This window comes from Bos mutus, chromosome X (assembly GCF_027580195.1).
Source record: "Bos mutus isolate GX-2022 chromosome X, NWIPB_WYAK_1.1, whole genome shotgun sequence".
In the NCBI taxonomy this organism is placed as follows: domain Eukaryota; kingdom Metazoa; phylum Chordata; class Mammalia; order Artiodactyla; family Bovidae; genus Bos; species Bos mutus.
In genome coordinates this window covers 120,373,712-120,385,721 of record NC_091646.1, presented here as the reverse complement: position 1 = coordinate 120,385,721, position 12,010 = coordinate 120,373,712, and the positions used below count along the sequence as shown (strand labels likewise).

Below are 12,010 nucleotides of genomic sequence, written 5' to 3'. Positions count from 1 at the left end.
TCTCTCCCTACATTTGAGTGGGAGTTTTCCAGAAGAATGAGAAATATCAGCTCTTATTGTCTTTTCAGTATGTCAAACAGACTCAGTTAATCCCATGCTTGACCGGCTATGGGGCTGAGGAACTGCAAAGTCAAGTGTCACACAATTCGTGTGAAAACATGAGGGTTATGGGATCCACAGACCATGACTTAGTTAACTTGGATTTTATTTTTTTAATGAGAATAACAACAGGCTTTGCAAGCTGATTTAGAGTCTCCACGTCTAACTGCATAAGAATTTAATACCCATGAAGTGTGAGTTAGAAAAATGAAATTTTTCAGTACGGTAAATAAAGTGAGGAGCCTGGAAACCAAATTGAAGTCTGTAGCCTGGAAAATCAACAGAGACTAAAAATAGTAAGATTAGAGGTGACATTCAACCATGGACCAGCCAAAGGTGGTTTTTAAGTACCACCAAAGGAGAAACCAGACCATCATATGATAGGTTTAAAAAAATAGATGTGTCTAGAGAATATTCTGTTTATTATGTAGGTGTGGAAGGGCACGTTTTCCCTTAAAACGTAGATCTGGTTTTCTAAAGTTTTGAGTTTTCCTGTACTTTCTCTCACTAGAATTAAGAGGACACTTCCCCTGGATTCTGAGGGAAATACTTATCTGCATGAAATTGAGAATTCAATTTGACAAGGTTTTAGAATGCAGTTGCTGCTTCTATTAAGCAAATCAGGCAAACAGCTCCAGCGAACTCTTAGCAAATAGCCAGAGAGTCCCCTTTAGAACTGGCGCACAAAATGATTACAGGGTCTGAGAAAGAACACAGAGGAGCGAGTTTTGAAAGAATCCCTGTGCTCATTACTTCTTGGCCTTTTGGCTGAGATCAAGTGAAGAATCCCTGTGCTCTGAGAGCCATCTTTAAATGGCATCAGCTTAACACCAGAGTTCTTGGTAGGTGTTTGCTCACAGGCCTAAAACTTTGTTCGTGTGGAGTTTTTGAAAACAGTCTTAGTTGGGAAAGTCTTAAATATTGCAGAAACTCCAAATGATTGGCCTGAGCTGAACATGATTATCCTGAGCTCCCGACTTACCAGGGGCCTGCCAAGTCCTCAGGAGTATCACTGTTCCTTTGGAATGCTGTCTTGTTTCAGAGCTCTCAGTAAATGCCCTGTCTGAGCGGAAGTAGACTGAATGAGTAGAATTGATAGTCATATCTGGCTTCTGTGCTTAAAGGAGGTGGAATGCTAAGTGTCCCCCTCCCCCCTCCCTCATAGAAGAGAAGGAAAGTGGAAGTGGATGGTTAACCCACGACTGTTGGTGAAAAAAAGACTTGGGTAGCTTAAAAACTGGTATTTGCCCACCTGCCAATGCAAGGGACACAGGTTAGATCCCTGGTCAGGGAAGATCACACAGGCTGTGGTGGGGCAACCAAGCCTGTGTGCCACAGCTGCTGAAGCCTGCATGCTCCAGAGCCCGTGCTCCACAAGAGAGTGGCCCCCGCTCTGCAGCTGGAGAACGCCCAAGAGCAGCAACAGAGACCCAGCACAGCCACAAATCAATACTTTTTAAAAAACAGTATTCAGTGCTGCGATGAACATTGGGGTACACGTGTCTCTTTCCCTTCTGGTTTCCTCAGTGTGTATGCCCAGCAGTGGGATTGCTGGATCATAAGGCAGTTCTATTTCCAGTTTTTTAAGGAATCTCCACACTGTTCTCCATAGTGGCTGTACTAGTTTGCATTCCCACTAACAGTGTAAGAGGGTTCCCTTTTCTCCACACCCTCTCCAGCAGCAGATGAATGGATAAGAAAGCTATGGTACATATACACAATGGAGTATTACTCAGCCATTAAAAAGAATACATTTGAATCAGTTCTAATGAGGTGGATGAAACTGGAGCCTATTATACAGAGTGAAGTAAGCCAGAAGGAAAAACGTCAATACAGTATACTAACGCATATATATGGAATTTAGAAAGATGGTAACAATAACCCGGTGTATGAGACAGCAAAAGAGACACTGATGTATAGAACAGTCTTATGGACTCTGTGGGAGAGGGAGAGGGTGGGAAGATTTGGGAGAATGACATTGAAACATGTAAAATATCATGTAAGAAACGAGTTGCCAGTCCAGGTTCGATGCACAATACTGGATACTTGGGGCTAGTGCACTGGGACGACCCAGAGGGATGGTATGGGGAAGGAGGAGGGAGGAGGGTTCAGGATGTGGAACACATGTATACCTGTGGCGGATTCATTTTGATATTTGGCAAAACTAATACAATTATGTAAAGTTTAAAAATAAAATAAAATTTAAAAAAAAGAAAAAAAACACAAAACAACAACAACAAAAAAACAGTATTCACAAAACACAGATGAAATCTTGGATCTCATTGTGTGATATAGGGACTGGAATGTGAGAAAAGGAGATTATGGATGTTAGTATAATCAGGACATTGCTGATTATAAAAAGAAATAAGAGAAGTCCAGTTTCTCACATTTCATTTGCACAAAAAACTCTCTCAGACTTTGCTTGAGAGGAATTCGACTCGGCAGACACTGAACACCAGCCGTGCCAATTGCTAAGCTCCAGTGTTCAAAGATGAATGTGACCCAGGCTCCTGCCCCAGACAGCACTTGATCTAGTGGAGAACAGATATTGTTAATGCCAATTTTATGTTGTGATAATATTTGAGGCCCAATGATCAAAAATACCTTCTTTATGAAAATTATCTCATGATTCCTCCCCTGTGAGGCCAAGCCTGTATTACAAAGGTATGGGCAAAACCAGTTTCCATATGGACTGTGGATCTAAATATGAACCAGTAAAGATTCTAGAGGAAATCACTGGGTACTATCTTCATGACCTCAGGGTAGGCAAGGATTTCTTAAATGAGACACAAAACATGCTTACCAAGATGGAAAAAAATGATCACTGATCACATTGGACTGCATTAATATTTCCACTCGTTACCTGATACCATTAGGAAAATGAAGTCTATGGGATGGAAGAAGACTGCAGTACAAATACTCAACAAAGGACTCGTGTGTGTAGAATATATAAAGAACTTCTATAAATCAGTAAGGAACTGGTTTATAGATTACCAATAGAAATGTGAGAAATAGAGTTGAGTAAGCACTTCATAGAAGAAGATGTTGGTTGTCTTGATTGGAGATAATACCTGGAAGGGAGTACAAGGGGCTCCTGGGGTTCTGGTCAGACTGTTGGTTATGTGGGTGTTTACTCCATGAAGATCCTTCAAATTATGATTGGGGCACATTTCTGTAGGTATGTTATAATTTCACTGAAAAAGTTTACAGAAAGAAAAGGCCTTGCTGTCGAGGATGAGGAATGCAGGCAGCATATTTTCAGACATCCTCTCTATTGCCTCTACTGTGGAAGCAGAGGAAATGCTTTGGCTGGTAGGGCAGATCTAGTTTGTACACGAGTCATATGCAAGGAGTGCCAGTGTCTTGGGTTAGCAGAAGGCCTTTGGCTACCGATATCCTGAGAAGGGAGGACAAAAAAGCATTTATGGAGGAAGCACTAGAAACGAGCTTGATTACTTTACAATTCTGTGTATAGCTAACTCAGCCTGGAAGCCTGTTAAAGCCACTGTTGATCGATCACTTACCATGTGCTGTGGCATTGAGAAGGGACTTTCTGTGCATTATAGTGTTTGATTGTCACCGCAGCTCCAGGAGATAGACACTATTATTTGTCCAGATTTACAGATGAAGAAACTGAGGCTTGGAGAGATTAAGTAACTTGCTCAAGCTCCAGCTAAAAGGAGCAGCAAGCTGCAACTGGAACCCGTGTATTTGTGATTGAAAACCCTTGACTGTGTCTGTTATTTTGCATTTTGGGGGACAAAACCAATTTTATTTGAGTGTAGTGAGAAGAAAAAATATCCTGTACACATGTGCACGTGGTGCGTGCGTGCACACACACACATCAAATTTTAATCATCATAGGCACTGTGAAACTGATTTTCAAGCCTAAGGGTTGTTGCACTCTAGGTCACTATGAGCTGGAGTTTTCCTTTTCTGTTGTAACATTGTTGGAAATACCTAGATGGAGGTGACAGGAGACTAAGACATCTTCCAGGAAACAATGCAGACTATGATAGGAATACCCTTATATGGGTGACCCGTGAGTCCTCAGTTCTTTAAGGACATTTTAATAACCCGAATAATTGCCTTTGTTAGACTTTGTTTTCTACTCATTAATGACTCTCCAGGCTAGATTTTACACTTCTTACCACTAATTGAAATACAGAGATACATAAAATGGATGCTGCCAGCTGATTGTCCCAACGCTGTCTGCATATCAACATTCTCCTGCCTGCTTGGGTTTGAAGAGAAGGGGAGGAAAAGGGAACAGTAGGACAAGGAACCTGTGGCAGCTGAATTTGTTTCAAAGGCCAAATTATGGTACAGAAACTAGAATTTTGACACATAAGAATTATTGATATTTGTGCACGGTTAGTGTTTTGGTCGGAGAAGGTGATGGCACCCCACTCCAGTACTCTTGCCTGGAAAATCCCATGGACGGTGGAGCCGGGTAGGCTACAGTCCATGGGGTCGTTAAGAGTCGGACATGACTGAGCGACTTCCCTTTCACTTTTCACTTTCACGCATTGGAGAAGGAAATGGCAACCCACTCCAGTGTTCTTGCCTGGAGAATCGCAGGGACGGGGGAGCCTGGTGGGCTTCCGTCTATGGGGTTCCACAGAGTCGGACACGACTGAAGCGACTTAGCAGCAGCAGCAGCAGCAGCAGTGTTTTGGTATTGCCCTACTTAACATATATGTGTTCTCTTTTCCCCTTCTCGTGATACACAGAGTGCCCTGGGTACATAACTCAGGTTGATATGTACTATTTTGAGTTCTTTTGTGTCATGGCTCTTTTTTGGTCCCCAGGGTATTCATGTTTGCAGCCTGTGGAGTGTTTATAACATCAGGATAATATTACATCTCCATATGAAATTTGGTTTATTTAATTTCAAATATGTCTCCCCAGCAATCCAGTGAGTGTGGAAGCAGTGTGGTGGAAAGGCACATGATCTGATTTGAATAGAAATATATGTAGGTATAGTTTTAGAGATTTCTGTTTATTAAAAAAAGAAATTCGCTTCCTTTATCCTTGGGGCTAGTTATCCCACTTTTATTGCTGTGATAATACACAAGGAAGAAACAAGTTGGAATAATTGAAAATGCCCACATTGAGCTCAATTTATTTTATTTGAATATATCTAGTTATCTGGACTTATTTGATGTATAGATGTTTACAGAAAACTAGACAGAAGCTCTAGGTTGCATTTTTTGAAATGTAGAACTTCTAGTTTAGAAGTAGATTTCTGCGGTAGGGAATATGTTATTATTTATTAATTTGATTAGCTCTGTACGTTGTATCTTGAAGCTATTCAAAATACTGTAGGAGCATCTGTTGTATCATTTGGAGGCTGCTAAGTTGTTTCAGAAATAAATGCCAAATGCCCTGACAACTGCAATTTGACATAGCTCTGTGTAGGCAGTGCCATGGTGCTGTGTGGGAATTCTTTGTCTTGGCTTCTTGTTGGTAAACTGATACTCTTAAATACATCCAAGGTGTTATTTTGTGGGCAGGGTAGTTTTTATTGAGTCTTTAGCTTTCCTATTTCCTTATTTAAAGAAATAGTGACAGCTGTCATTTTCTACCTTCAAACAATAACATCAGTGATTTTATAGATAGAAAATCCTTTTCCAGGTGGGCTTGCGTCCATGCTGGCAACCATTTTGTATACATGGCCTCATTTTAAATGGCCAGGACTTTGAATGTGTAAATGGACAGGTTTTCAGGCGATTTGGGTAGGGGCAATTTCCATTCTTGCTTCTCCATTTCCTGTCTAAACAACATCTACCAGGGCCACAGCATGTATAGGCAACATTGAATAAAACTTCTAATGAGAAATTTCTTCCAGGTGACCTCCCCGAGAGGCTGGACTGTGAAGAAATCTTAAGAAACTGACCCTGATGAAATTGCCTCTGTTGAGAATATTACTCAGTGCAGAAACAGGGAATAGAATTCAGTTATTTTTGGTTCTTGAAAAAATGAATTCTGTGTGGTGTGTGTGTGTGTGTGTGTGTGTGTGTGTAGGTGGCAGAAAACATTAACCCCCGTAGAAGGTCAAGTCTCAGTTGGAAGTGGGAGAACCCTGGAGAAGAGAATGTTAACTATTTTTTATTTGAATCTCCAGCAACTTGGAATCGTTTCTGCTGTCTGCATATCTTTTATAGATTTATCTTTTCCAGGGTTGTCTGTCTTTACATTTAATTTTCTGGAGGCTGGCACTGTGATTATCAAGTGACCTCTAATTCAGCATCACCTGTGGATGGATACTAATGAATCCTTTTTTAACCTTCCCAGCACTTTTGGAGAAATCAATCAGTAGAAGACGGGACACTGAAGCAATACAGAAAGCCAAAATCCTTTATTCATCTTGCATGAATGAGAGTGAGTAATAAAGAAAATAAAATAACTTATCACCCTTATTTTCCAGAGCTCTATTAATGTTTAAAGATATTGTTTAAGGAGAAAGAGAACTACTAAGAATTCTACTAAGAATGTTGCTTAAAGAAAGGAGCTCTTTTCCAGGGCTGGGTTTTGACTACCCCTGTCTTAATGGTCTGTTGCTAGCTTGATGGATCAACTAGGAAAATTTTATTCCTATGGATGGCTTAGACTCTTTGGGTATCAGTTAGTCTGTGAGACATGGGTATGGTCAGAAGGGCAAACTGTACTGCATGTGGTAGAGAAAGCTGAATCTGGAGGCTAGATCTGGTTTGAGAAGGAGCCTATGAGGGAGGGCACTTGGGAGTGTTACTGTGTTCTTTGGAACCTCCTGGAGCCTAGAGAAATCCAGATTTCCAGGCAGGCCAGGCTCCTTCTGCTTCTCCATCAGCTTGACAGGCATGTTTGTTGGGGACCTTAGGCCTGTCTCAGCATCTTGGGTCTGATTGGAATGAAAAGAGACACTGGACATTCTACCTGGTCCTCTTTCTCAAGGCTATTGCAGAAAGAGGTGAGTGCCTCTGGGAAATGTATTAACTTGTTTAGGTTTTGGGATGTTGTTTGGTGACCTGGAAGAGGGCAGTAAAAGATAATGAAAGTGTGTGAAGCAATAATTCATTTTTACTGGGGAGTGATTAGTCTTATTGAGCAGTTTCCTTTAGTTAGGGTTGTCCCTCAGTCTTGCAGAGTGTTCTCAGCTTAATTGCTTATTGGCTCTGGTCGATATAGTAAGCACACCTTCCACTGTTGGGAATATCAGGCAGGTTCCCCGTTAGCTCTCCTGGCAAGAACATCAGGCTTAGACAGTCACATTGAAGTGGGAGTCATAGGTAGTTCTATGTCTGTGGTTATGGGCAACACACTGTACCTCTCCCTAAAAAGTAGGTTGGGGCCCTACTGGAATTTTCTCTTGAGAAGATATATGTGCTTCCTAGTTTGGTGATCCAGTTTGCAAATCTAAGTCTCCCTTCCTACTTACTCCCTTTCAGAAGCCATCGAAAAAGCGGATGCCAAGCCACTACTACATATCCTGCGGCACTCACCTTTCCGCTGGCCTGTGCTCGAATCCAATATTGGTCCTGAAGGGGTCTGGTCAGAGAGAAAGTTCAGCCTTCTGCAGACCCTTGCAACGTTTCGTGGCCAATACAGCAATTCTGTGTTCATCCGTTTATATGTGTCCTCTGATGACAAGATGTCCAACGAACACATCTTGAAGGTACAGTGAGGACTCATTCATCATGCTTGTTCAATCCAAGGTTAGCCTTTTGGGTTGCCTTCCCAGGGAAAAAGACTCATACCACCTTAGTGAAATGACAAAGTTGAAAATTCTGCTAAATCTTAAGGTCTAGACTATTCTTTGCCAGATTTGCAGATTGTAAATCATGAACAAACTGGTTATGTCAGCCTTTCAAGAAGCCAGTGAGTGGGTTTCAAGTGATCTGTGATCTGGCCATTAAATATCTACCCTGAGCATGTGTGGGACCCCTTAATTCTAGTGGGGAGAGATGGGCTGAGACTTTCTGAACTCTGCTCTTCCCCTCCCCTCATTCCTCTGACAAAGGAGTGAATACATGCTCTGGTTCCTTGTTTTCCTTTCACTAAGATCTTGTGTACATGCCCCAAATTTCATTGGCAAGTTCAGTCTTGAATCTTTTGTCTTTCCTTTCAGAGGATAAGGCAAAACTTGTTCTAAGTGCTTGGTTGCATTTTCTGTTGGGAGAGTAAGCATCTCTTCCATAAAGGAATGGGCCACAAGGACATACCCTGAGGTGTGGAGTATGGCACTGGAAAGTCATGCTGCAAAGTCAGGAAGTCATCAGAAAACTGCCAACAGCAGAAGATTCATCAGTCAGAGAACTTAGCAAGAATGCAAACAGCACTTCTTAAATTGTTTTGTCTTTTGATTCTGTTTTTTGTTTTTTTGCTTCTACAATTCCTTTAGTAATGAAAATTTTGTTGAACCATCAATTTTCTCCCCCATTCTGTTCTTTGTTAAATCAGAAAATATTAATGATATAGCGATACTCTTTATTGGAGTAGAGTTGTTTTACATTGCTGGGTCAGTTTCTGCTGTACAGCAAAGTGAGTCAGTCGTATGTGTGCGTATATCCCGTTTTCTAGATTTCCTTCCCATTTAGATCAGCACAGAGCACTGAGTAGAGTTCTCTGTGCTATGCAGTAGGTTCTCATCTGTTCGTGCTTGCTCAGTTGTGTCCGACTCTTTGTAGCCCCGTGGACTGTAATCCAGGTTCCTCTGTCCGTGGGAATTCTCAAACAAGAACACTGGAGTAGGTTGCCATTTCCTTCTCCAAGGTTCTCATCAGTTACCTATTTTTTTACATAATAGTGGATGTATGTCAATCCCAATCTCCCAGTTCACCCCACCCTCCCTCCTTTCCCTATTATGTTTGTTCTCTACATCTGTGCCTCTATTTCTGCTTTACAAATAAGATACCATTTTTCTAGATTTCATGTATGTGCTTTAATATATGACATTTGTTTTTCTGACTTCACCCTGTATAACAGTCTCTAGGTCCAGTCACGTCTCTGCAAATGGCACAATTTCTTTCCTTTTTATGGCTGAGTAATATTCCATTGATATATGTACCATAGCTTCTTGATCCATTCCTCTGTTGATGGACATTTAGGTTGCTTCCATGTCCTGGCTGTTGTAAATAGTGCTGAAATGAACACTGGGGTGCATGTGTCTTTTTGAATTATGTTTTTTTTCTGGGTATATGACCAGGAGTAGGATTGCTGGGTCATATGATAGTTCAATTTGGTACATTGATATCTAAATCATATAAATATAAAAATTTTAGGATATATTATTCTCTCCTGATATAAGTTAACTTTAAAAAATCTATATACTGGAGTTTATTTTTTTAGTAATACCAAGGGACTGGCAAACTTTTTTTCTGTAAAGGATCAGATAGGAAATATTTTAGGCTGTGTGGGCTATAATGATCTCTGTTTCAACTGTTCACCTCTGCTGTTATATGTGGTAAAGCAGCTATAGACAGGATGTACATAAATGAAGATGGCTGTATGGTGGGCTGGCCTGCAGACTGTAGTTTGTCCATCTTTAATTTAGACAATGGCTGCCTCAATAAAAAATCTTTAGTCATTGAAAGAATTCCCATCTCTTCAACAGGCAATTTTAAGCTACAGAGACAGCTGGATTTTTGTGTTGGGTGATGGAACAACAGCAAGGTGCTGAGAATATTCTAATGCTCTCAGCATAAGACATGCTCTTCAGTGCTCTATGATGATGCTGATGGCCCAATTGACTGCTGTCCCATGTTGACAGATTACTCACTTAAAACAAACCAACCAACAAACCATGTTTTAAGACTGTCATTCTTGGTAACTTCCCTGGCAGTCCAGTGGTTAAGACTCCCTGCTCCCAGTGTATGGAGTTTACCTGTTTACCTGGCTAGGAAACTAGGATCTCACATTCCATGTGGCCTAAAAAAACCAGACTTTTGTTTTAATTTCAGAATTATTGTGATATCCTGTATTGTGCAAATACATTAAGTGGTGTTTTTTAAAATATGTATTTTATTTTTTTAATTAGAGGATAATTACTTTATAATATCATGATGGTTTTTGCCATATATCAACATGAATCAATATTAGGTATACATATGTCCCCTCCCTCTTGAACCTCCCTCCCACTTCCCACCCATCCCACCCCTCTAGGCTGTCACAGAGCCCTGGCTTTGGGTTCCCTGTGTTATACACTGAACTTCCACTGGCTGTCTGTTTTACATATGGTGATATATATGTTTCAATGCTATTCTCTCATATCATCCTGCCCTCTCCTTCCCCCACTATGTCCAAAATGTCTGTGTCTCCGAAGCAGCAAGGGAAAAGCAACAAATAACACACAACAGGATTCCCCATAAGGCTAACAGCTGATCTTTCAAGAGAAATCTGCAGGCCAGAAGGAAATGGCAGGATATACTTATAGTGATGAGAGGGAAAAACCTACATACAACCAAGATTACTCTATCCAGCAAGGATATCATTCAGATTTGAAGGACAAATCAAAAGCTTCATAGACAAACAAAAGCTAAGAGAATTCAGCACTTCCAAAAAGCAAACCCCAAATAATAAAGTAAACAGGATCATACTTATCAATAATTACCCTAAGTGGTGTTTTGAAGTAAGTTAATTTTCAGTTTTGCTGATTGTCCTCTAAAAAAGTTAACAGTTGGTCTTTGATTCAGGTTCCAAATAAGAATCACATGCACATTTAGTTGATATATCTATTTTAATCTACAGCATACTAAATTTGACTGATTTCAGGGTAACCTCATACCTAATGAGAGAAAATTCTTGTTTATAGGAGAATCACAGCTTTAAAAGGCAGAAGAAATAATAGGACTTCAAGATTCATTTCAGTTCAGTTGCTCAGTCATGTCTGACTCTTCGCGATCCCATGAACTGCAGCACGCCAGGCCTCCCTGTCCACTACCAACTCCCGGAGTTTGCTCAAACTCATGTCCATTGAGTCAGTGATGACATCCAACCATCTCATCCTCTGTGGTCCCTTTCTCCTCCCACCTTCAATCTTTCCCAGCATCAGGGTCTTTTCAAATGAGTCAGTTCTCCACATCAGTTGGCCAAAGTATTGGAGTTTCAGCTTCAGCATCAGTCCTTCCAATGAATATTCAGGACTGATTTCCTTTAGGATGGACTGGTTGGATCTCCTTGCTGTGCAAGGGGACTCTCAAGAGTCGTCTCCAACACCACAGTTCAAAAGCATCAATTCTTCAGTGCTCAGCTTTCTTTACAGTCCAACTCTCACATCCATACATGACTACTGGAAAAACCATAGCCTTGACCAGATGGACCTTTGTTGGCAAAGTAATGTCTCTGCTTTTAAATATGCTGTCTAGGTTGGTCATAACTTTCCTTCCAAGGAGCAAATGTCTTTTAGTTTCATGGCTGCAGTCACCATCTGCAGTGATTTTGGAGCCTCCCAAAATAAAATCTGTCACTGTTTCCATTGCTTCCCCATCTGTTTGCCATGAAGTGATGGGACCAGATGCCATGATCTTAGTTTTCTGAATGTTGAGTTTTAAGCCAACTTTTTCACTCTCCTCTTTCACTTTCATCAAGAAGCTCTTTAGTTTTTCTTCCCTTTCTGCCATAAGGGTGGTGTTATCTGCATATCTGAGGTTATTGATATTTCTCCCAGCAATCTTGATTCCAGCTTGTGCTTCATCCAGCCCAGTGTTTCTCATGATGTACTCTGCATATAAGTTAAACAAGCAGGGTGACAATATACAGCCTTGACATACTCCTTTCCCAATTTGGAACCAGTCTGTTGTCCCATGTCCAGTTCTAACTGTTGCTTCCTGACCTGCATACAGATTTCTCAGCTTTAAAAGGCAGGAGAAATAATAGAACTTAAATATTACCTTTTAAAAAAATCCCTGATGAATAAAAGGATCAAAGCAAC

The 12,010-nt window shown here is 40.8% G+C and overlaps 1 protein-coding gene across 1 annotated transcript in view; it reads left to right on the top strand.

Annotated features, from left to right (window-relative positions):
- PHEX (phosphate regulating endopeptidase X-linked) overlaps nucleotides 1-12,010 on the top strand; it is a 207,120-nt gene that overhangs the window by 37,246 nt on the left and 157,864 nt on the right. The window contains 2 exon segments of the mRNA XM_005897739.2: nucleotides 6,397-6,483; nucleotides 7,530-7,756. Coding sequence (XP_005897801.1) covers nucleotides 6,397-6,483; nucleotides 7,530-7,756 — 314 coding nt within the window.